Raw genomic sequence first — 26,436 nt, forward strand, 5'->3', positions numbered from 1 at the left:
GCTGAAGCCTATAGGGAATACTAAAACATCATAGCGCCTTCATACAGCACATAAGTAAAGAGACAAATTCTTTGGCTTAGAGTAGGACGTCGTGCGCCGGCATCTCTGCTGAATACTGAAATCAAAGTCAAACCTCGGAGTTCCGGAGGCCACGGTAGGCTCCTTTTCCTCGCCTGCAGGCTGAGAACGCTGGGCTCTTTTCCGGTGCCGTCGTCGTTTCTTGGCATGGGTGGCAGCGGCCTTGGATTCTGATGCGCCGTCCCTAGGACAACTGCGGAAGCCCGAAAAAGATTGCCTGGGAGCGGTTGTACTGGTTATACATTGAAGCCACTGATCTACGGTCTAAAAACTGAGCTTACAGGAACTTTATCCAGGGCGGCATTGAAAACATGCACCATGATTTCAATAAAGGTGAACCACTGGGAGCGTTTGGAAATAAGTGATTGTTTTTTGGTGGTGTGCAGAGTAGTATTTTTTTTAGGTTTTCCCTCAATCGTTGGCTCCCAGCTCACTCACTGGAGGAACCAGAGAAGCGTTCTTCAGTCCGTGCGGCCAACTGCGGCTGCACCTGTGCAGTGTTACATCAGTATAGACACACACCTACGGCACAGGACGGTACACGGCGTGTCTGCCTGTCCTCTATGGTGTATTTGAATGCAGTGCTTCGTATACCGGTAGAGGTGGCTTATGGTTTATGGGGCTTTAACTTCCCAAGGCGACTCAGGCTATGAGAGACGCCGTAGTGAAGGTTTGGTTTGGTTTATTGGGGTTTTACGTCCCGAAGCAACTCAGGCTATGAGGGACGCCGTAGTGAAGGGCTCCGGAAATTTTGACCACCTGAGGCTCCTTAATGTACACTAACATCTCACAGTACACGGGTCTCCAGAATTCCGGGTTCGTCGAAATTGCAACGCCGCAACCGTGATCGAGCCCGCGTCTCCCGGCACAGCAGCCGAGCGCCATAACTACTGAGCCACCGCGGCCGCCGAGTGGCGGACGCTTGCCGAGTGCGTAAGAAGCGTTGTATGAGAATAAATATATTGCATTCCCATTACGCTGTTTCAATATTTATGCTCTTCTTAACTAGGTCTACCAGATGCTACGTCACATTTGCGTGGCATAACTGAACGCATTAGAAGACAGTCCGATCAAATAAAAGCATGTTCCACTAGTCGTTTTTCAGCGGGATATCGAATTTGGCACTGTAACCCAAGCATGCTCCAGATGAGGTTGGAAGCTGCCGTCCATTCCTCACTTTCTCGCTCCCAGCAGCCCCCGTGAGGAAACAGAGCTGGTGTATTGTGCCTGTAACTTCTTAGTTTGCTCTTCACTTTTTACGTCTTTTTCCTGATGACAACCTTGAACCTACACTGAAGTCCGAAAACCTCGTGTAACCACAATGTCTCGTCACCATTGCTGCTGTTTGAGCAACCCGACCGGCTATCCAAAGTCCATGAAGTCCATGAAGACTAAAAGCGAACAAAGTTCTTCTGACATGTAAGCAATGCATATAAACGCACAGGAAATTCCGGCAATCTCTGAGACCGCCATATCCCTCTGTGGTCGCCTGCACAGCGAGTTGCTACGAAAAGACCAGCGAAACACCCCTACTCGGTCAACAAAAGAAAAGCGTTCTTCGCCGCCTAGCGATAAAAGCTTCCAGAGATCGAAGAATAAAAACTGGCAAAAAAAAACTTCACTTTCGGCCACTCGGGCGATGGCTCCCGTTAGAGCATGTCAGCCACAAAAATGGTTTTCAAGCTACTAAATCCAAGGGGATGCATGCTCAGGGCGTGGTCGCTGTGATACAGCGTCTGTGTAGAATATCCTTCTTTTATGTACTACATTTAATCGCTTAGAGATGGACCTGTTCTAGCTTCTTCAGAACTGGGTTATTCGAAATCGTTGAATTAAAAAATTGGAAAGGAGACACTTAAGCTCCACCTTAAGGGTGTGAACGCGATAGCGTTAGAGGGTTAATGCCCGCATGTGCTGAATTTGCCATTCTCAACTTTAGATTAATATGTCCCTGGAAGTCCTCATGCATTCCTTGCACAATGGTGCAATGGTTAAGGGATGCGCCACTGCCCTTTGATTGCAGGCGCTGCCAACGGTGGGGCGTGTGCGGCTCAAGTTGTTCTTCCCGAGGAACCTTTCGCGATCTATCATCATTTTAACTGCCACCTGCCACGGTAGTCAGTTTGCTCACAATCCGGTGGGCAGGTTGTGATGACGCCAAAAGATCCCCTGACCTAGGTGGCCTAACTAGGTTGCTTTTCTTCTCCAGCGGGTGACCACCGCGGTCATCCTACCCCACCCTATTTTTCGCGCCCAAATTTCCTCCGTAACGGGGCCTTTAACGCGTTAGTAATGCAGGGAGCTCTGCCGGGGCGAGGGCTAATGCGGTGTACAAAATACAAACAAATAGAGAAAAACTTAAGCACCGCCTTAAGTGTATGAAGCGATAGCGTACAGGGTTAATTCCCATAAACGCAGAAGGTCATTCTCTACTTTACAGACACCTGGCAGTATACCCCTACTAGCACAGCGGTGCAGCGGTTAAACGATGCGCTTCTACCCTGCGATGGCAGGTGCTCCCAGCGGTTGGCCTTGTGGGACCCAGGTTGCTCTTCCCGAATGAAAAATCAAATGTCACCTGCCACGGTGGCCAGTTTGCTCATTACCGGGAGGGCGCGTTGTTACGATGCTGCAAGGTCATGTGACCTAGGTGGGCCACCTGTCTGCAAGGTTGCTGTCTGGGGACCACCTGACAGATTTATGCTCACAACTCCTACGTCAGCAACGGAGGCAACGCCGACATAGGATTCTCTCGTGATGTGGGCTTTTAACGCTTTCGCGTTAAAAATGGGAAGGAATGACGAAAAGGACAATACTAAGGGCACAGTCCTGAGTTCGTGAACTCCTGGAGGTTTCACTATCAACCACCAACCAACAGAACAGCTTTACGCGTTCCTCCTCTTTATGACAGCCACGTAAAAGGTTCTGATTAAGCTGCAACGAAGAGAAGCACGGGGCCCAGCCGCGGGAAACGTGCGCTCTAGAGGTTCCATGGCAGAGACGAAACTCCGTAATTCACCCAACCATGCAGTGATTCTTGCCTCCCGAGCTTGGGCAACCTTTCGCAGCACCTTTTAAGTGGGCCGTCCTCTTACGCCAAAAAGGAAGGCGTCAAAATATTAAGGCGGAAGCCTTTAATGCCTCCTCGTTGTAAGCAGGAGTTCTCAACAGAAATGTCGCGCTCTTCAATTGGTCGAAACAATCGTGACGTCAGAGTGCGCGCATTTCAAACTGGGTTAGTTGTACTTCGGCTACCATGCTACCAATTAAAGGGATCGTATAGTGATGCGCCAAGTAAATGGGAATGAGTTTAGTTAATTGCTTAATTTAGCCAACTAGCCCAATTAACCTTTCTAATCAGGCCAGATAAATAAATAAAACCGAGTAGAAAATTGGTCGAGTTCGGGAATCGAACCCCGGTCTCCAGAGTGCGAGACGAGCACGCTCCCACTCCGCCATGGCAGCTCGATGGTTTGGAATGAACAAAGGCGCGTCCAGTGAATACGGTGTCTTCGTTCACTCCCATCTTCCTCCCTTCCCGTTACGGCGAGGTTCAGGTGTCCACCGAAATTTGCGAGACAGATACATTTCCTTTCCTCAAAAACCAATTTACAAACGAGCAAGGCGTAGATGATGATGATGAAAAGCCTTTATTTAATGAAAGAGGTGAGACTCTCTTAAAGAGCCCCGAAATGGGTGGAGTCCCTATTCCGGGACCCCATTGGTCGAAGCCGCCAGCTTAGCCCTCTTGACCAAAGCCTTTTGGGCCTGAAGGTCCGAGCAGCCAAGCAGGGCCGCCTCCCATTCCTCTCTGGTAGGGTTGGGGGGGGGGGGGGGGGGTAAGAGAGCTGAATTGCGCTGGCAAGCCCAAACCATGTGGTAGGTGTCAGCCACCTCGCCACAGTGTTTGCACCTGCCAGTGAACGCGGGATCGAAGTGTTTTAATACTACCGGCCCCAGCATTGTATTAGTGAATAGTCCAAGTAGAACGCGTTCGTTTGCTTTCCCCAGTCCCTTTGCAGGGGCTGGGTACACGCGGTGCCTATCCTTATAATAAGATGTTATACATTTGAACGAGAGTAACGAGCCACCTTCAGGTTTCAGGTGCTCAGGAACCAATGGGAACGCCCGGTGAATGAGTGCTCGGGCCGCCGCGTCTGCAGCTTCGTTTCCTGCTAGGCCCTGATGGCCCGGAGTCCAAACTATGCAGCGGGGAGTAGGTTCGGTGTCTCGGTTGCAGTTCCTTAGTATTCGTGCAGCTAGTGGAGGCGTAGAACCGAACGGGCGATGGCGTTCTGTGGACTCCCTGGCAGCGTTGCAAGACGCTGTCGCGTTTCACTCTTAGAGGCGAAGCCTAACATCTTAACAACACATCAGTGACACTAGCAGCAACACGGCGCGTAAGGCTTTCGCCTCACCGCACTTTAGGTCAACAAAGTGTCCCCCTGAATTTGAAGTCCAACACGCCACCCCAGCTTCGTGTCGCCGAAACGTGAGTCAGATACTCGCGAAAGAACCGAGAGCGCCGTTTCGCGTACAATGGGAAGGCCAAGATTTCTGTGCACCCTTGGAGGATTACTGCCTTGGCGTACGGCATCGTTGGCTCTGCGGACGTCGAGGGCGTAAGTGGAAAATATATCGAAACGAAATGAAGGCGTGCAGGGCTCGCAACTACTCTCTCGCATTCATCGCACCATAGCACCCTCGCTCTATGCTGGCTGGTCGCAGTGCACTGTCTCCGTTGGTGATTTTTTGATGGTGCAGCCCCAGTTTCAATATGTGGTGTGCCGTGCCAGTAATATTAAAATTTGTTTTGAGGAAGCGAAATAACGCATTAACTCTCCCACACGTCTCGGTGGACATCCGAACCGCGCCGTAAGGAAAGGGATAAAGGAGGGAGTGAAAGAAGACAGGAAGAAGAGGTGCTCTAGTGGAGAGATCCGGAATAATTTCGACCACCTGGGGATCTTTAACGTGCACTGACACCGCACAGCACACGGGCGCCTTTGCGTTTCGCCTCCATCGAAACGCGGCCGCCGCGGTCGGGTTCGAACCTGGGGACTCGGGCTCAGTGGCCGAGCGCCCTAAGCCCTCAGCCACAGCGGCGGGCGCGCCGCGCCAATCAGTCGCTTGGAACGGGCGGCTTCGAGCGTCCACTGGTCCATATATATGGCACTCCAAATTTCTTTTTCACGGCTCACAGCATTAGGGGGTGAACATATACGACGGATTGCAAGAAAGTACAGTACAGCGTTGACCACAAACACTAGGCACAGCTGCGTGTAAGCCTTTTAAAGTTGCGTGGAAAGGAAGCCCTACTTAACTCTTCGTGTGGATTGTAGTTAATACTTGCAGTTGAGTTTGCGTCGTTAGCACGCCCTGAGTTGCGCAGACAGAGCATCTACCTCGTGTTTACGAACTGCTTGGCTGGAATTCCCATACCAACGGACAGTCGTCTGATTTAAAATCGACATGAGAGGCCCCCAGTTCCCCCGGCATTTAGGTGGGCTGCAGGAAAATCACTTGTGAAACTTTCTAATAAATGCCATTTATTTATTTATTGAAATGAATAAATAAATAAATACATTTACTGTAAAAGAAGAAGTAAAAATGGCGGAATTCTTACCAGCTATTAAGCACGTGTGCAGTCGAGATTACGACATATTCCGGCAGCCCCAATAATAATTCAAATTGAAATATCTCTTCACGGGCGTCCATGATCAAACAGAGCTGCAGCGCACTGTGACTTTGGCACGGTTACTCCGGCTCCAGAGTGAATGCTTCAGCGCGCTACACCGTGTACAACCTCAGCAGCCCATGCTCAGCTGTCTTGATCAGCAAGTGGCGTCATCTGTTGTAATCTGTTTAGAACTTTACCAGCACATTTTAATCTTGAAATATTGAGATTACTCGAGAGTGACGGTAGATCCTGCGTGCGCATGATTATTGTTGTAGCCGTCTCTTCCTCCTAGCTGCCAAACATGACCTATAAAATATCTTCTGCGCACACATCAACGATTTGCGACTGCAATAGAAAAATTAACTAGATGTGCCCAATATTAGAAATTCCCGCGGTTATTCGGAGTGTGCAGCCACCACGCGGTACGTGGTGGCAGCCGTGCTCAGTAGAAGCAATTGTGAAGAATTCCTGGGTTTACTTTTGCTGCCCGCGGTGGGAGCCATCATGCTGAGCTCCTTTGCAAACAGCCGGTAAAACCCAGAGCAAATGCGGAGAATGCAGTTTCTTCAGAATTGCCCCCGAAGAGTCTTCGGCGTTGTTGCGTATGTGAATTTGTGAAATAGAAAACCAGTGCTCGCATTAACTCAGGCAGTGTTCATGGTAATGAAGTATAGCCGCCAAGAGACGCATACACTTTAAGGGACCATCTGATGACTTTTAAGAATCGTAATTTTTCTGGCGCATTGGACGCTTTGCCACCCAAAAGATGCAATCCGTGAGTGGTTGTATCAGATGAATAACGGCTTCCATGAAATAATTTTTTAATCTGTGCACAGCTCCATTTAACATCTGAATGCGGAAAAGAAGGGCGACTTCTTAAGATTACACAAAGCCATGACGAACGCACTAAAAATGAATGCAGCCCTAGGTGTGAGAACAAGTTTCATCGAAAAATGCGATTACCGTGTTGGCACGTGCCTGCTAGACTTGGATAATTGTGCGCTGATATACACACACTTTTACACTTCATACAAGCAAGAACGAAAGATCGGATGTGTGTCGCCATGCTACAATGCTGGCACTGTTCTACCGTTCCATTCCATGATGCAAGAGCAGCTCCACGTGAACTTTCCTCGCTTTGAAAACAACCGCACTTTCATAGCAAAACAACCGGTTTTATGACAGCTTTCTCAAGTATACTGATGTGTAGCCAGCTGATATGGTACAGCAATGAGAGCAATGTTTTACCTGAGACAATAGCTACGACTAGTTTTAAGATCTTTCCTTTGCAAAAATAAACGACCTAGTGAACGGGTAAATTACGCCCCACTTGAACATAAGACAAGGCACATGTATTTATTTTCACTACGATTTTAAGCAAAAATGCGATGCAATTTTCATGCCTTTAAGTTTATTTGGCCATGAAAGGTAGGGTACTGAGAAGCAATCTGCCATTTCAAAGTAACACACCTACACGATGTGCAGGCTGTTTCACACTTAGAGGGAAACTGGGATCGCGTCGATGCCGCTCTTCGCGATCCGAAGCCGCCAAATGCCAGCGGGAATGGGTGGCACTAGTCGCATGCTCGAAAAGAGCGGCCGGCCGTGCTTATTGCGCATGTGCCTTCGCCGACAATTCTCCCCGGCTATCGCAGGCAGCGTTTAAGGAAGCGTGGTGGCCACACGCTCCCAGTTTCTCTCTCAGTGTGGAACAACCTGTAGTAAGTATTGTGAAGGGGATCCTGTCGCACTGCAGCTGAGCTTGGTCGCGGATGCTGCCCTATTGCGAACTGACAGCTGCAATGCAGCATAGGCACCAGAGGTGCAGCAAGTAGTGCGAGCTGCATCAGTCGTGGAATGGTGTACATTTAAAGATCTATCCACTGGAAATAGCAAATAAGATGTCACAGAGAACTAGCTCTCTAAATTGAAAAAAAATTCGCTGTGGCTTAGCTTGGTTAAGCCGGGTAATTGCGAAAGCAATATCCGTACCTACGCCATGGTACAGCTGGTAGTGTAGCTGGTGGTGGTGCTTGTGGTTAGACTTGTGGTGATGCATCGGTTATACAATCCAATCCAATCCAAACAAAACCAATCCAATCCAATCCAAACCAATCCAAACCAATCGAAACCAATCCAATCCAATCCATTCCACTCTATTCCAATCCATTCCAATCCAATCCAATCGACTCCAATCCAATCCACTCCAATTCAATCTAATCTAATCTAATCTAATCCAATCTAATTCAGTCCATTACAATCTAATCTAATCCAATCTAATCTAATATAATCTAATCCAATCCAATCTAATCCAATCTAATCCAATCTAATCTAATCGAACCTAATCTAATCCAATCTAATCTAATCTAATCCAATCTAATCCAATCTAATGCAATCAAGGTCAAATGAAGGTCAATGGTGGTCACCGCCGCTGCACGATGGTGGTCACCGGCCGCGGCACGGCAAAGGCGTGAAAGTGCAAGTATTATTGCTTTCGCAATAAAATCATGGGCGAGCACTTGATAGGCAGACGTACAACCGGAGGTCCCTTTTCACTTGTACATCTTTTTTCCAAACAAGCAGAAGCTCATCACAAGTTTCACTCATGTTCTCAATACCGTCATAACGAATGCCATCATCACTGCTAGCTGTGCTACTCGCGCAGATATCATGGCTAGCAGCGGAGTGTGCTCTCAGATTATAGCTGCCTGCAGCACTGATGAATAACCTACTGTAACAGTGTACTTGGGAAGCGGCTGTCAGGGAACAATGACTGTAAAGATAGGACTGTCAGTACAGATTGTCAGAACAGGAAGAGAAGAAAGAAACGAGGAACACCCTACTTAACCTGGTGCTCCTTATTCTTAGACAAGTTGCTAGGAATTTTTTAACTCCTACACTTCACATGTACTTCATATTCCCAGTGTATTTGTTTTTTGTTGTCTCCCCAACAAGGTGGTAGCATGTCAAAAGTTTGGAGCCCAGGAGGTTTTCTTTTGAGCCACACTGTGTGGTTCTTAATGAATCTCTAGTGCTACAAATTTCTTGGTCATGAGAATATTTTTGGTACTGCATCTTGCAATAGGTAGGACTTCCATGAATGCTCCTGGAGTCCCAATATAAAGCTTAAAAGTGAACCCTCTGGGCTCTAAACTTTTGACAAAGACTGTACCAATTACTGCTACCTCAGAGAAGAAAAAAAACATATCTTAAGATGTGATGTTTAGAGGATATCTGAATAAACGCCAACGAAATGGATGAGAAATCTGTAGGAAGGTGTGGAAATGGGCTATCTACAAATGGTTTGAATGAAGACAGAATTGTCGCAATTGTTTTTCCCTATCCCAGAGCTATCTCAGACCCTGAAGAAATCATCACCAGTTTACTGCAAGATTATTAGTTGCAAAGGAATGGAATTGCTGTATCCAACATAAGGCGGCAATAACATGCACCAACTGACACAACAGGCAACAAATATCAAACAGTCATTTACCTGGCCGTCGTTGACGGAGCTGTCTCGCTGGCGTCTGAGTCTATAGGGTTGTCCAGCCTACGCTTCGCCATGAGCTCCCCAAAATCTTCTTCTGGCAGCTTGAACTCATGTACCTTGTTCCGGAAGGGAAGAATCTCAGCCGCGTGCTGCAAATTGTAGTTACGATGGTTGCGCTTGTGTGTTCCGGATGCAGAAAATAGACTTCAAATTTTATGAAAACTTTAGTGCAAGCTGCTTCCGGCTATATTTCACCAATGTACCCACACAGTGATAGCATAGAAACCAGGGTTTGATGCTGTTATGATATATTTCGGTGCCTATAAATTTGATGACCAGCCAGGAAGTGTTTTAATATATACCGCGTGTCCCACCTAAATGTAACAAAAATTAAAAAAAAAAGGCGAAGTGTCTTAGTCTAGTGAAACCAACTCAGGGTTGTTCATAGTCGTGTCGCCTGGTCTTGAGTATTTTTTTCGCTCTTCAAAGTTAATTAATGAGTTAAGCTTAATTAGCTAACTTTTTATATATTAAGTTCAGGAAGAAAGTGTCAATGCAAAAGTTTTTAGATCACCTCGAAAAACCGCTAGTAGTGCTGTTTCCATCAAGTTACGATTTACATAGCTTCATTTATTGGCCTTAAAAGAAAGTTGTCACGTGACCAGCTGCTCGCTCACTTCTCTGCCCCAATGCACACCCAAAGTCTCATCGAGGAGAGAACTTCAGAAAAAATGAATTTTATTCTTTAAGGCGCGTCTTGGGATGTTGAAGCGGCACAGTTGTCATGTGGAAGCTTTTTCTTATTCTGCGGGTTATGGTTAAAGGCCTGTAAAAAAAGTACTTTACGTAAATATTACTTTGCTGCAAATGTCTCAGTAAGCTGTTTCTCAAAGCGATCTACAACTTTTCTATTGACACTTTGTTCCTCAGGTCAATAATTAAAAAGTTAGTTAATTAAGCTTAACTAATTATTCAACATTGAAGAACGAAAAAAATACTGCAGATTAGGTCACGCGACTCTAAACCGCCCTCATTCGGTTTCAGACGGCTAGGACACTCCGAGTTTTTTAAAAGCTTGGTTACATTTAGCTGGGACACCTGGTATGTGACAAGCATATCCACATAAAGAAGCAGGCAGAACGTTTAACTGGTCTACCAGCCAGGCCTGATATACTAAGTGTAGGCGCTGGATATCCCTATCACTGTGGCTGTGATGATATATTTCAATGACTATAAATTTGGCGACCAGCCAGGAAGTGTTTTAATATATTCCGGACAAACATATCCACATAAACAAGTAGGCAGAACGTTTAACTGGTCGACCAGCCAGGCCTGATATACTAAGTGTAGGCGTCGGATATCACTATCACTGTGGCTGTGATGATATATTTCAATGACTATAAATTTGGCGACCAGCCAGGAAGTGTTTTAATATATGCCTGACAAGCATATCCACATAAGCAAGCAGGCAGAATGTTTAACTGGTCTACCAGTTAGGCCTGATATACTAAGTGTAGGCGCCGGATATCACTATCACTATGGCTGTGATGATATATTTCAATGACTATAAATTTGGTGACCAGCCAGGAAGTGTTTTAATATATTCCGGACAAGCATATCCACATAAACAAGTAGGCAGAACTTTAACTGGTCTACCAGCCAGGCCTGATATACTAAGTGTAGGTGCCGGATATCACTGTGGCTGTGATGATATAGTTCAATGACTATAAATTTGGCGACCAACCAGGAAGTGTTTTAATATATTCCGGACAAGCATATCCACATAAACAAGCAGGCAGAACGTTTAACTGGTCTACCAGCCAGGCCTGATAGACTAAGTGTAGGCGCCGGACATCACTATCACTGTGGCGTAAGAGGAACACAGTTGAGGCGGGAAGCGGATTCGTTTCTACAGCCTGTGGTTAAATGACGAGCGTTGAAATCATAGTACACGACGAAGCGTTCTTGAACTTCGCTTCACTCAAGGTTGGGCCACCGCGGCAGTAATCAAATTAGCGAGCTCTGACTCAGTGGCCCAGCGCGCCCTGAACTACCGAGGCAGGTAGAAAGCAGCACGCGTCCGTGATTGCTGTTCCGCAATGAGCCCATGCTATAGGTTTAATATTCGTAACCACGTGGTTCAATGACCTTGCGGTGCACTCGGTTTGCAGGAGCAGAAGAAAATTGGTGACGTACAAAAAAGCTAGCCGCCGCTCTTGATACCCGCGCCACGTTCAAGAGAAAAAATGTAAAGCGAGGCTTGCACGCGGAAATATATGCGAAAAATTCTAATAGCTTATAACTGCGACAAAACTGCTACACTTGTACGGCTTAGAAGAGATATCCGCGCCAATTGGTGAAGAGGAGATCCACATACCAGAGCATCCATGTTGTACATGGTGTTCAGGTGATCCCATATCACCTTTGAAGGGACGTCCTTCTTCAAAGCGGCGCAGAATTTGTCGACAATTATAGCCATTTGAAAGTGCCTGGTGATTCCTACGCAGACAAAGAGATTAGGGTTCAGCTTAGTCGCGATTTGACAAACCGATTTTCCGCTAACTAGCAGCGTGCAGGTGCGGTTACTGCGTCTAATGGAATTAAACCACACTGCAGGTCAGCCAAAAACAAGCCGGACTTTCTTGATTGGTGCCTGATCGCCCGTGCGTGTCACTGCTAGCGGAACAGGGAAAAAGAAAGCGCAGCCACACTGGCGGCGTCTAGCACGCGTACAATTTAATTCAGTGTTATGACATTATGGTAAATGAGTAAAACTAAGCTGCCTACATATTTGGTGACCAGCGAGAAAGTGTTTTAATATATGCCTGGCAGATATATACTAAACTGAGGCGACTGAGTGAAATACAAGAACTTATATGCACGCTTGGTTCGTCTATCTTCCATCAGTAGATTTATCGGAGAAGCCACACCATCACTGAAAAAGCTGTATGATCTAATAACCTCATTCAGGTGTGTCATACAAATGTCATACAAATATCTAATCACTGTCAAACAAATGTAACAAATTCACAGGAAAGTATACATCTGTCATACCAATATCATACAATATCTTTGAAATTGTAGCACAATTGCACGATAAAGTCTATATGACGTAAGAGCACATTAAGAGTGCTGGAATCGGAGCCGACGGGAATAAAAGACGTTATTGCAGCGAAATCTACTCTACTATAGCTGGAACGCATTTCGCTGTGAGCCTCCGAATGACCTTGAAACGATACAAATGTCATACAAATATCTAATCACTGTCAAACAAATGTAACAAATTCACAGGAAAGTATACATCTGTCATACCAATATCATACAATATCTTTGAAATTGTAGCACAATTGCACGATAAAGTCTATATGACGTAAGAGCACATTAAGAGTGCTGGAATCGGAGCCGACGGGAATAAAAGACGTTATTGCAGCGAAATCTACTCTACTATAGCTGGAACGCATTTCGCTGTGAGCCTCCGAATGACCTTGAAACGACCTTGAGATAAGTCATGGACAGTGTTGCTATGCGCATACACCTAGCCAAGTGTGGTCCACTTAGTGGACCATCTTTGACCTTGAACTTTGACCTTCAGCTTTGACCTTGATCTTTGACCTTACACATCGGTCTCGACAGCTTTTACCACCCACTCTGAGTCGCCGATGGACATCGTTGCCGAAAGAAAGACGGTTCACGCCATTCGTTTGAGTCAAAATGCAACCGCTACGAGAGTTTCACCTACAGTTTAGCGATAACCCGTTCGGCTGTGTGTGTGCCGTGTGCGGTTATGGAAACTATCCTATTTGCTCATAAGAATCTTTCTACGCGTGCTACCATCCACGTTTCCTTCGTCAGGCTGCGGTAACGGCGTCAAGATCTTAGTTTTTGGCATGGGCCTGACCATCGATCAGTTTTTGGCTCAAGGGAACCAATGAAGACGAATAAGAGTCTGAAGTGCTGGAGGAATGAAGAAACAATAAAAGATTTACCATAGATAAACCACATTTAATCATGCTTGTGCAACGGGAAACTTGGTCCGGCAGAGTTGAACCGCTGCCTAAATATTATTATTATCATTATTTATCAATACCGTATAAAGCATCGCCAGCCGCCTACAGCAAATGAGAGAATGGCTACCAGGCGACAGGTGCGCCCGCGCCTCGCCGCTCGACCATCTGCGAAATCGCACATGACAGCAGGAATAAGCGGTAGACGGCAACAAATGAAAAAAAAATGGGCAATGGCCCAGCTCTGTTTAAGCCTGAATATACAAGCGAAAAGCTTCGGTTACGCTTGGTTTGAGAAACGTTCCGCCCGGTTTTCTGGCGATTCATCCATACGTTTAGCTTTGCGCTTTTCATTTCTTCACTGCTTTTCAGCCAACTCCTAAGCTAGCACTTCTGGATCGGTAGATTTTCTGCAACCACGTCTGGGTGCTTCTCCTTCCATGGCGAGTGCGAGCGCCTATTCTCTGACAAGAGAATTTAGAGCCTAGTAGCGCGCGGCTGCATCGAAAGGTCAAACGGTTGCGAGCAGGAGCAGCGCGCGCATCGGTAGCGGCGGCGCACATGCGCAGTCGCGCGCTGCTGCGGCGAAAGGTCAGGCGACGGAGTCGGCGGCGACAGCTGCGGACATCTGCGCCGCGTGCGACGTCCCTCGGTTTCGGGCATGCGCAGAACTGGCAAATCTGCGCACCGGCTCACGCGAAGCTCGGCTCCGACCCTCGTAGTGAAGCTTTTCGCTTCAAAAAAGCCCCAGGAAGAGGTTTTATGTCATGTGGCCAGCCTTCGCAAGTCACGTGCTCTTGAAGCCTTTCTCTTTCTCTCTACGGGCGCATCAGAATCGCACCCGCTTAAGGGCTTAGATTCGACACTAGCGAATAAAACGCGCACCATGCGGTCACGTAGGGCCCGAGTTTCTCCCGTTATACAGCCCTGTCTCAGCTTAGGTGCCCTGGCGTCAAAGCATAGTCGGCGCCTTCGCCGCCCTGCCCATATGCGCTCCCCTTCTCCGCTCTTCCGGACAAGGAAGGTAACGCAATTTAAACTGACCTTCCTCCGTTTCCTTGCGGCCCGGTCCAGTATGTGAGACAGATACTGCCCCATTTCTTTGCCTCTATAACCAATTATTATTGTTATCATTAAAACCAGGGCGCTCCCGTTGATATGTCTCGACGTGTGATCACTTAGGGTCTTACCGTCAGCTGGCGGTGGCTAACTACTCCACAGAACCTCCGGTGTTTTGGGCTGGTCTGCGCGTGTCGGCGGATAGGATAGGATAGGATAGGATAAACTGTATTTGCTCTATTTTACAAGTTATTACGGTCGACAGAGGTCGGCGCCCCTATTCCAGGGCACCGCTGTGCTTGGCTGCTCGCTGGGCATGGATGACCAGTTCTCTCTAGAGAATCGGGTTGCCGCTGGAGAGCAAACTCTCCCACTGTTCCGTACTTGGATTATGAACTTGGACTATGGAAAGCCTCATTTCTTTTGCATTTCCACGTGATATGATATTGGGTGAGTTTGGCCCCACACCATGGGCATATGTCCCTGTATTGATCCGGTAACATTTTGCTTAGTATATGTAAGTTCGCAAAGTTTCCCGTTTGCAGTTGCCGCCAGTATACTGCTTTTTGTTGATTTAAAGGCTTTTGGGGGGAGGATACTTTGCCCTCATTCCTCTGTAACAATTCAGTATCTCCGAATACTCCTGGACTGCCCGCGAGAACTCCCTAGGGGCCACGTGTTGAAGCGCTCGGTTCGTGTGTTCGCGAGCTACTTCGTCGGCCCTCTAGTTGTCCTAGATTCCAGTGTGTCCCGGTAGCGTGTTCGCCAAATGCAGCCGGTACAGCCAGCGATGACAGCGCCGCCCACCGGCAGGTAGCAGCCACATTAAGGCTGGTTATAAATATTCATTCAGAACGACTGCTTGACATCGCCGCTATGGCGCAGTGGATTAGAGGCACGTGTTGCGTATGGAAGGTCGGCCGTTCGACTCCGCTCTCTGTACTGTAATTTTATTGTTTTTTTAATTTCATTTTTTCAATTTTTTCCCTTTTAGGTCGCAAATCGTGATGCTTAGTGGCATATAACGCCGTTTAAGAGGATTTATTATCCCTTTTAGGTAAGCCGTTGTGACAATCTTCAGTCACCATGATCAATTCACCGTGGTTTCAAGCCTTGTGGCTGTACAGGCTGCAGTTGGCGAATACGCGTCCCGGTATCCAGAAAATAGTGTGTCTGACTGGTTGTTTGGGAAAGTCTGCGCGAAGAAGAAGGCGAAGTGCTTTCCGACTGATTATGCTGTTCATATAGTTACGGCATGCCTCTTTGGAATCTGTGAGGATTACTAGGGGTCTGTTTGCGCGATATCCCTCCACGGCCGCTAGAGAAACAGCCATTTCTTCGCCTTCGGTTATCGGGCAATCCCATGCCGATGCGCAAGTGATTTCCTTATAGTCCGAATCTAGCACTGCAGCTACGGCTTTCTGCTCTATCTTCCCGTTTTGAAGGGGTACTGCGCGGCGTCGGCGGAAATACGGAGCATCTGAGTTAGCGGTGTGGTGTGCGTGCTGAGCATGAAATGGTATTATCATCGTGAAGATAATAAATAGAAGCGAAATATTCAGCGGCATGCCGGGAAAGTAAATGCCTGGAGTGCAGTGTCAATTCAAGCCGCAACGATTCTGGTGCATGGATTCATGTGTTTTGCTTGCCTGAAAACGACGATGGGCTCCGCGGCAGCAGCGTTTCAATGCAGGCCAAACGCAAAAGGTACCCCAGGTAGTCGAAATTACTCTGGTGACCTCCACTATGGCACCTCTTTCTCTCTCTCTTCTTTCTCTCTTCTCTCTTCCTTCCCACCTTCTTTCACTCCCACCTTCCACCTTCGGTTCGGGAGTCCACCAAGGTGTGAGACAATTACTGCGCCATTTCTTTTCCACAGAAAACAATCCTTTTTTATCTCAGCTTTTTTTTTTCAAGTGGCCACCACGGCGAACTGTCGTCTCGAAACGCTACAGGATAAACGATGATACGAGGCCCTAGTTCTCGTACATTTAAGGGGAGACGTTAGGCTAACGTAAAATATTTTTTTATCCAGTTTTATCCAAATTTGTGCTCAAGAAAGAAAAAGGTTTGCCCCGCGTTTGTGATATATAGTTTCATGCTGCATTGGAAGTTTCGGTTAAAAACTAAATAATTAGATTTGGAACACAATTTAAGTAACTGTTCCTGCTCAGTATCACGGCTACAGCAATTAAACACGCTGGAGGTTTTTCCCAGGCTGTCAGCTGTCTTGTAAACTGAAATTATGATTTTTTTTTAATTAGAGCAGTTTATCATTAGGCATAATGAAAAAGGGAAAGAAAGTTATCAGAAGGGTGTAAACAAGACTCGCTTAAAAAGTGGCAAAAGTTCGCGATAAAGCGATTATCATGAGTCCACTTTCGATAGTCGCCTACAACGTCCCATCGCAGGCCTACCTTTTTTAGGAAGCGTCGTCTCACGGAAGCTGTAGCCGGGCAAGTCCACAGCAAGTGTTTTTCGTCACACTGGTCTGCCGCAGTACCACAATGGGGACACTTGCCAGCCACTTCGAAACGTTTTTCACGCCACCGATTACGCACAGAAGGAGACAGAGCCGCTCCATCCCGAATCCGGCGCACAGATACCTCCTCCTCCCGAGTGAGACTCCGGGGCAGAGGGTACGAACAGGGAGGAATTAGAGCGCGTGTTCGCTGACGCAAAGCCTGTTTCTCGGAAACATGGGACAGGAACGGATCTGAGGGAAGAAGGAAAGGTGGCGGGATATCGGATGTGTCAATGTGTGTCATTGCATCCACATCAATATTGTGCGGATCCTGGGCATGCCCGCGAATCCAATGTATACGCACAGGACAGGGGTATTTTGTGCAAAGTTGGTGAATGGACAGTGTAACTTGGAATGTGCGCCGGACAGCCTTAAGCCGCGTAAGGGCGGCGAGGGAGTCGGTGTAAATGTGAACAATATCGAAAGGGAGTACGAGTGGAAGGGAAGCAATGGCATTGTGTATCGCCTGAATCTCCAAGGCAAGGGGGCAGCATGTATCCGCGCTTATGTAGTGCGGGAGTTAAGATGAGAATGGGAGGGACTGTAAACTGCAGTAACTCCCTGCAGTGCTGTGGGTGATGCATCGGTGTATATTATGCACCCTGAAGGAAGATGCGCGGCTGATATCGGCGTCGAAGCAGAGGAGCGATTGTCTGTGAGTTGACAGTATGACCATGGAAGAAGAGTCTGTAAACGATGAAGCTGAAGCGACATCTTGCGTGCTCTGCCTCACGCTGGTCGATAATTTCACTTAATGTATTAAGTTGAGGGTACTCTTGCAGAGTGGGTATGGTTGTGATACGAGGAAGATAAGTAATGGCGCGCATAGCCTCCCGATTGATTGATTCAAGGGAGTCCCATTGTCGGCGGGTGAGGCGATGAAATTTGGCCGGGTACATTATCCGCGGCTGGAGGATGGAGCGCAAGAGCTGACGGGCAGTATAAAAACGCTCTCGGCCCGAGCGAATAGCTACGCGTCGAATCAGACCGAGAGTAGCGTGAGCCGATTTACGGGTCGCATTTAGCCACGGAGTCCCAGTCCCAGATGTATGAAGTAGAAGACCGAGAACACGAACACTTTCTACTTGAGGAATTTGAGAATTGTCTACCGTGAAGGTAAAAGGGGCTGCTTTTCGTAAGCCACTTCTGTTTCCTATGCGAATGAAACAAGATTTATTACACGAGAGGGTCAGACCCAAAGGGGGTAGTCGTGATGTTAAGGCATCCAGCGCTTGCTGGAACGCCGACTGTTGCACAGACGCATCTGGAAGACAAGACCACAAGGTTATGTCGTCGGCATATGCAAGGACGCGTACAGAAGGAATTTTCTCTAGGGCTCGGATAAGAGGTATAAACGTTACGTTAAATAATGTGGGGGCGAGGACGGAGCCCTGGGGTTCGCCGCGGTTGGAGGTAAAGTGACCAAAAGGCTTCCCATGCACACGTACACTGAGGGTTCTGTTTGTTAAAAATGAATGAATTGAAAGGAGAAAGCGATGCGGGAGACCGAGATCTTGAAGGGTGCCAAGAATTGAAGAGTGAAGGACGTTGTCATATGCCTTTGTGATGTTAGTAGCGATCACCGTACGAACAAGATGACTATGGGGAGAATGGTTAAGTATGTCCGCAGCCGAAAAGGCTACACCGCCTTCTGTTTCAATTCGAGGGCGGAACCCAATTTGAGATTCTGGATAACAATCCTTCGATTCCAGCCACCATGACAAGCGAGCTGCTAGAATGTGTTCATAAAGCTTGCAGATAGTAGGCGTAAGTGAAAAAGAGCGGAGGGCCGAAAGAGAAACCGGCGGCTGACCTGATTTGGGGATTGGGACAACGATAGAATGTTTCCAGGCTGCAGGAATAACTCCAGAATGCCACACCTCATTGAATGTATCAAGGAGGGACTGTAGAGCAGGTCCTTCCAAACTGCGAAACAACGAGTTAGGTACACCATCATGCCCGGGAGCAGTGCTTGTTTTGAGGCGATCTATGCAGGCCAGCAATTCTCCCATGGTAAAATCTGAAGTAACCTCATCACGGGGCTCAGAAATCGATAATATGGGAGAAGGGGTAGGAACGCAGTCATGATGTGGGAAAAACTGCCAGGCTGTGCAAAGCTTCATCCACATTCAGAGCCAAGCGAATGCTTTCGGTATAATCAGCTACTTTAGAAGTGCGTTCCATGGCGTGAAATACCCACCAAAGGTGTCTATTACCCTGTATGGAGGAGAGGCGGGCACAGCACGCTGTCCAGCGTTGTCTGCTAAGTCGCTTTGAGTAGCGCCGCGCACGATGAAGAGCTGGAAGAGCTGAAGGGTCATTGGGATTACGAGAAGAATAATGATCCGCCCTGCAACGATGAGCCCAGAGATTAAGGAGATGGATGTCCGGGTTCGGATCATCCTCACTTACCGTAGTGGATAATGTATGAGTCGACAAAAACGCTGAGAGGGTAGACAGAACAGTAGATGGATTCAGCGTAGACAACCGATTAAATGGCGACCAGCCTCTGCGATGGCATTGTTGAGAGCGGTGTCTTCATCTTTGGTGTCCGTGGCTTTACGTGTTGATGTGGGCTTCCTACCTCGACGGTGAACAGCTTGTGCGTAGGAAAGTTGCTGAGCAGGCACGTTAAGAGTCGGGGAGTCAGGTGTAGGAAGTGCGGGGAAGTCGTCTTCAACACACGCTAGAGTAGTGATTGCTTGTGCTGATGCCAGTGCTCTTCGACGGCTTATTCGACTTCTTGGCCTTCTTTGGACAATTAGAGGAACGAATGCCATGACCTGGTAATTTGCAAAGGGCACAAAGACCTGCTGTCTCGTCCATATCGGCTACTGCTGCAGGACTGGGGCAGGTAGTCTGCATATGCCCTTCTTTTGACAGTGGTAGAAGAAGAAACGGCATGGACGGAAGGGCTGTGGCTTGACAATGGCGCCGTAGTAGGTCATGTAGTCTGGTAGATTGCATGGGCCTTTAAGGGTGAGGAGGTACGTGCCCCGGCGCCCCGTAGGCCGGGCTTGGAGAACTGTTTGTGTAAAACAGCGGATTTTTGTTCTCACTTCCTGATCAGGGCTAGTGCTGTCTATGTAGTAGACGATGCATCGGAGGGTGTCAGGCTCGGATTAATATATTTGTACGGGGGCATGTTTGCGTGAGTCCAGGGGGATCCGCGTCACACTGCACATTTTCTCAGCGGCCGCTAAGGTTGGCAGGTTCACCGTTATAATGTTGGAAGGGCGATGCACGACAAATCCACAATAGTTAGACGAGCCGAGAACGTGATCAATAGTGGCCTGAACATAACGGGGAGGGTTGGCAGTGATGTCAAACCGCAATGTAGGCTTGATGGTGACTCAGAACAGTTTTGAGGTCGGCAGAAGCGCACCTGAGGCGCTACTCACCGGTGGTTTCTGTTGAGGTTGCAGGGGCTCAGTCGGTTCAATCTGTACGAGTGGCCTTGGTAAGGAAGACACAACTGGTTCTACAGGCGCAGTTCCTTGCGGTAGCTGACGAGGTGTCAGGGGCTTAACCGGCACTGTTGACCTTGGAAGGGGATACGCAACTCCAGCCACGGGCACAGTTCCTTGAGGCAATGCGAGAGGCACGGGGCCGGTGGTGCAGTCCATTGCACAAGTCGCAGAATCGGAAGATGCTCCAGCGGGCAAGTCTGTAGCCGCTGAAGCTTGCGCTGACGTGGAGGCAGCAGGCGACCGCGTGGCCGCCACCAATGAAGCCGAATCCATGCCGCAGGCGCGCAGCGCGGCCTCGCTCAGCAGCGCCGAGCCAAGCCTAGCTGCACATGGGGTTGTCGGTTATGTTTTCGTACTTGAGAATTCGCCCACCTTGCCGGAAATCTATCCAGAGGGGTGTCCTTGTCCTCCGGTGGCACAGAAGGCAGTTCGTAGCCTCCAGACGATGTCCGTGAACAAGAGAAACGAGAATGAAACACGGAGCTCAGAACAAACACGTTCTTATTCTTCTTCTTCTTCTTCACCTCTTTATAATGGCACATACCCACGTGGGGGGATTGGCCACGGTATAGTGGTATACATAAGGAAATTTTCATAAGATTACGAGAAAATATTGGAGCCAAACGTGAATTTACAAACACGTTCCAGCTCGGGCTTCTTCTTTCTCCCCCATCATGATGGTTTGTTTTGCTATTTCAAGCAGAATTTTAGCGCGACGCACATTTTAAGATGTGTATTTTTCCACTGCTGGGAACACAATGTGCCTAATTACTGAAAAATCCTTTTCACAAACTGCTGTTTAATGTTTTAGTCATGCGATAAATGTCCTGAATTATGCATCGTGCTTAGTCTTATCTTCGTTCCTTTCAACTTCCGTCTGTAGACGTTGTAGGCGCACTCCCGGATCTGCTTTTGGCAGAGCCTTGAAGACCTTGGTGTCAAAGTCCATATTGTTCAGTGCATATCAGAAAATACCCGCATGACGAATTGATTTGTTCAGGACTTGGACTGTGCTCGTGGGTTGGAAGTGAAACGAGTCGTCCTTGTCTTCGAAATATATTCGAAAAAGCAGTAAGTAGCTGCCAGTACTCGTAAAATCGAACTACGTTTAAAAGAGACATAATGCTCCAGGCACACGCACAAAAAGACGAGCAGACGAAGGACAGGTGCTGTCTTTTTCAAAAATGAAAAATCAACAAGCCCGCCATTAATGGAACAGCTAGAGGGCTCGACATGCGAGCAACTGATGCCAGTTGAACACTAATAAACAATGCGACATCACCTCAAACGGAAGTACTTACAAGCTGAAACTATGTTTTTCAAGCACGTTTTCTGGAGGTTTTTAAAAAACATGTCTCCGAAGCCTGCTACTTAACAAATAAAAAAACTGCAAAAACAATGACGTCTGCCTCAGGTCGTGGGTCTATGAAAGAGTGCGTTGCTGTGGCTGTCATAAATTTTAAACTTCTTTGAGAGAATTTTAAACATTTTAAACATCTTTGCGATAAAGTCTCTAGTACTCTTGGAAGTTTGCAAGTTCCACATGAAACAATCACTTCCTTGGCCAGTTTAACCTGTCATCTCACCTTTAAGGCCATTATAACGAAATGTTGCCTTGACAAGAAAATCTTTTAATGTGTTGGGTATGTAATAAAACTCGGAGTGACAAAGTTCCAGAATTGTAAAATAATTCTTAATTTTTTATAAGCGGCTAAAAAATTGGCCGGGTTTCAAACCGTCTCGCACTTAGAAAACCCGGCAGAGAACTGCTCGAGAAGGTCCATGTTAATCAGCCCTATACAATTGACCAAAGGGAAGAGGTCCCACACGATGTGAGAAGACGCATCAACGTGCGCCCCATTCCGCTGAATATGCATCCCGCATATAACATCGAGAGAAGGAAAGCAAAAGGGGAAGCCCTGCAAAAGAAATGGGACACGGAAACTAACACCCTTTACGTGGACGCAGCAGGACCACAGAATGGAGTCGTGACTATTGTAGTCTCAACGCCTTCAGGGTCCATGGTGAACTGCGCCTCGGTGAAAACATCTAACCCCACTCACGCAGAGAAGGCAGCTATTACATTCGCTGTAGCATCTAACCCCAACGCCGTTGTGCTCACCGATTCCCAGAACGCCTGTCGCAACTTTAATAACGGATTAATTCACACGTCAGGGTTGTCATTGCTGACTAAGCATCCACCCAACCATGCCCCAGTCATCTGGTTTCCCGGTCACCTGGAACTACCAGGAGGAAACGAAGCCGCTCACCGGGCGTCTCCCCTTGATGACCATGAAGGGTGCCGCGACCTGATAGGTTTAGCAGTGTTCTGACAATCTCGCGCCATACAGAACAGCCAGAAAGGAGTACCCAACACCACACAAATCCCTCAATAAGTTAGAAGATAACGGCCTCAGGAGACTACAAACCAACACATACCCAAAACCAGCAAAATTACACCAGTGGTACTCTACACTATACTCTCCGCGGTGCTCACACTGTGGAGAGGTAGCTAACCTCTACCACATGGTGTGGGCATGCCAATTTAATCCCTTAGTTGACCCCATTCCAAACCCCTTAGAGGAACAGTGGGAGGCTATTCTGCTCAGCGATGATCCTGACCGTCAGCACTGGCTTGTGGGCAGGGCCAGCGCAGCAGCAGCAGCCAGTGGACTACCAGACTAGGCGGCCCACCCACATGTTCTGAGAATATTGAACAAATAAAGATGTTTTTAATCAATCAATCAATCAATCAATCAATCAATCAATCAATCAATCAATCAATCAATCAATCAATCAATCAATCAATCAATCAATCAATCTCGTTCGTCTTTGGTTTCTGCTGCAATCTTAACACGTTTCCCCGCTCTATCCTTCGCCAACGCGCTCTGTCAACGTTCTTGATCATAAGAATCACCAGACTCAATCAGCTGTCTACGATACACAGAAGAAGACCTGGATCCAGCGCGCGGCGCCTTCCTCGCTGTCTGCGAACGTCAAGAAAAGATTCGCCCTATTTATTATCTTACCAGATGAAGACTCACGCGGTTCAGCGCAACGGCGAGGTGAGCGTTGTAACTTTCAACGAAACTGCGAAAGCGGACGAACGCCGCCGGCTCCAGGCTAAATTCCGGGCGCCTCAGCTGCGCCCAGGCGCGGCGAGTCACATGGTATAACCTCATATCCACACCCCTGCTCCGCCGCTTGAAGGTCATTCTTCGTAGCGGTATGACCTTGAGATTTTAAGGCGAAAGCCTTTAATGTCTCATCGTTGTAAGCAGCAGTTGTCGACAGAAATGTCACGTTTTTCAGTTGGTCGAAACGGTCGTGACGTCTCAGTGCGCCAATTTCAAACGGGGCCAATTGTACTTAGGCTAGTAACCATGCAACCAATTGAAGGGATCATATAGTGATGGACCGGCGTATGAGACGCGCCTCAGCAGTCGGGAAGAGCGGACGTGTCTCACGTCGGCTCCGCCGAATTTTATGATCCTTTCCCGAAGCATTTGCCGAAGCGCTGCGACACCATCTGGCTACACTTCCAGAACAACGAGGAGACCACCCACCCTTGTTCAGGTGGGACCGTTTTCTCAAATCCTTCGAGAATTTGAAGACCAAGCGGATCGCGCGAGTTGCTAAGCCTAACAGTTAGGCCACGACTCAGCTGCCCTCCGCGGCTCCGCGGGCAAATTCTGCCGCAAACCATGACGATCCTGATGGGATACGACCCGGAGGGGATGCAGATTGTCACCATGCCGCAGGCGAAAACCCCAGTTTTCGACAAGGTTACGGGGGCGATTATCCAACGCAAGATAGAAGAGTGGGAACGCGCATCAGCCCGTGACAACCACTCGGCACGGCAAAAAGGTCGAACGCCAGATGGACGCGTCACCGCGGCAGGGGATACGCCGCTGCAGCAGACGCCCCGCACGCAAGTCAAGCGTTGGAAGCCTCCTCCGTAGCCGCGTCTGGACAAGCAAGATGCAGTGATCATAATCAAACCTAAAGGAACGCTGGATCTCAGCAAATTCAGGGGAAGCAACGCGGTCGGAAACGCCTTGCACATTGCTGCTGGCGTCGACAAGAGCTCAGCCGAGCTCAGCGTTTGGCCCATATGGGAACAGAACATCATCGTCGTCGGGGTGCGAGACGCCCAAATAATCAGAAAGATCCTGGCAATTCACGAAATTCAGCTTGGGGACAAGGCACAGGCAGTGTACTCCTACCTCCGCCCCTCCGACGACACTTGCAAAGGAGTAATACAAGTGGACCCGAGGGTTTCCAACGAAGACATCACGAACGCGCTTCGCTCCCCGGATGCACCAGTGGTGAGCGTGAGAAAATTAGGTTCCTCCAACGTGGCGGCCATCACGTTTGAAGGAAGAAAGGTTCCGTTTCACGTCTTCTGCTACGGTGAAGCGGTTCCAGTACGCCTATACAAGAAAACAACGCCAGCCTGCGCACTGTGCGGGAAACTTGGACACCGGGCGGATGTTTGCCCTTGCCCTTCGAAGTCAAGATGTCCGCAGTGCGGTCAGCATGATGTTCCAGAATCCCACGACTGCCAACTCAAGTGCACGGTCTGCGAAGGTCCACATCCCATGGGGTCGAATCAGTGCAAGTACAAGTACCGAACATCACAAAAAACCAAGCCCAAGACAGGAGAATTCAACCACCGGTCAAGATCCAGGCTTCGGAACCGGTCCGGCAGCAGAGGTCCATCGAGCAGCGGGGACCGACTGACCCACCAGGACCAGTCCAGCAACAACTCAGCACCACCCGGCTCACGCTCTTCAAGCAATGGACCTGGGACTACCGATAATGTGTCGCACAACAACGGCAGTCGTCCAGCCGAGAAGACAACAGGACCCCATAACAAAGAGCAGCGCAACGGCAGCAAGGAGAGCTGGGCAGATGTAGCTGCCTCCTCCCCCGAAGCGTTGGCTTACAAACGACTTAAAGCAGAGATTGAACAACTAAAATCAGAAAATAGCACATTGAAACAGCAGTTAGTCATCGCAGTAAATCCAAACAACACATTACCTCCATCGACGCAACAGGCATGTCTGATGGAAGAAGATAGGGCAGAGCTACACCCTCCGTCTCCACACCAGTTAGATGCTAGCACCCCCGAGAGGCAAGCAACTACACCAGACGCACCCCACCAGGCACCAACTCCGCAGGCACGACCATCGCAGGCACTAAAGCAGCAATATACAGAGCACCCCCAAACCCAGGAACGCATCACTCGCTTGGAAAAAACAATTGAAGACCTCATTGAAAATAAATTACAAATTATGATCGAGACGACAATCAAAAGTATGTTCGAATCAGTTATTAAACCCATGATGGAAAACCTCGAACCAGTTTTAATAAGGATGCAATCGCAGGAGATCAGAATTCACCGCAAACTTCAGGAATTATCAGATGTTTCTCACAACAGAGGCACAAAGCTGCAGGGTAAAATGGGAACTCGTCGTCTGCCAAGCACTCAGCCAGATCTACAACCTGAGGGCGCACCACATGATGAGGCACAAGTTTCTAGTGTTCAGCATGGCTCCACAACGTAGACATAAACTTACTATCCTACAGTGGAACTGCAGGGGACTAAAACAGAAGAGGGAAACATTACAGCAATACATAGACTCTCATCCCGATACGCCGCAAATAATAGCCCTGCAAGAAGTGAATATGGAGGCTAAGATCAGAGGATACTCAACACATCAAACAAATCCCTCGACATGCATCTTGGTCCACAAATCATGCACGGCAATAACTGTAGACCTTAATCTAGACAGCGACATTGAATATACCTTCATAAATATACTGCCACAGCACAGAAACAGCAAGGGCACCTATATACTCAATATATATAGTCGCCCCAAACAGCACCGCGTAGCCTTCGACGTGATCTTTCTTAAAGCCCTAAGAGAAGCCCAAAAAGCTCCCCTAGCTATAGTTGGCGACTTTAATGCTTCTAGCCCCCTATGGGGATACCCCAGGGAAGACACGAAAGGCAGAAAACTAGCATCCGCCATCGCTGACATGGCCCTGACCCTACTCACGGACCCGCAGCACCCGACGCGAGTCGGCACCAGCGTAACGCGGGATACTTCTCCCGACCTCACGCT

The 26,436-nt window shown here is 48.2% G+C and overlaps 1 protein-coding gene across 3 annotated transcripts in view; it reads right to left on the reverse strand.

Moving 5' to 3' along the window:
• LOC149370465 (uncharacterized) overlaps window positions 1-26,436 on the reverse strand; it is a 73,524-nt gene that overhangs the window by 36,118 nt on the left and 10,970 nt on the right. For all 3 annotated transcript variants that reach the window (XM_089561481.1, XM_089561475.1, XM_089561486.1), the window contains exons 2-4: window positions 11,626-11,747; window positions 9,252-9,397; window positions 134-271 (exon numbers count right to left, since the gene is read on the reverse strand). In XM_089561481.1, coding sequence (XP_089417607.1) covers window positions 134-271; window positions 9,252-9,397; window positions 11,626-11,747 — 406 coding nt within the window. The remainder of the gene's footprint in view (window positions 1-133; window positions 272-9,251; window positions 9,398-11,625; window positions 11,748-26,436) is intronic.

The sequence above is a fragment of the Amblyomma mixtum genome, chromosome 1 (genome assembly GCF_055824585.1).
Source record: "Amblyomma mixtum isolate Tamu chromosome 1, ASM5582458v1, whole genome shotgun sequence".
NCBI classification, from domain to species: domain Eukaryota; kingdom Metazoa; phylum Arthropoda; class Arachnida; order Ixodida; family Ixodidae; genus Amblyomma; species Amblyomma mixtum.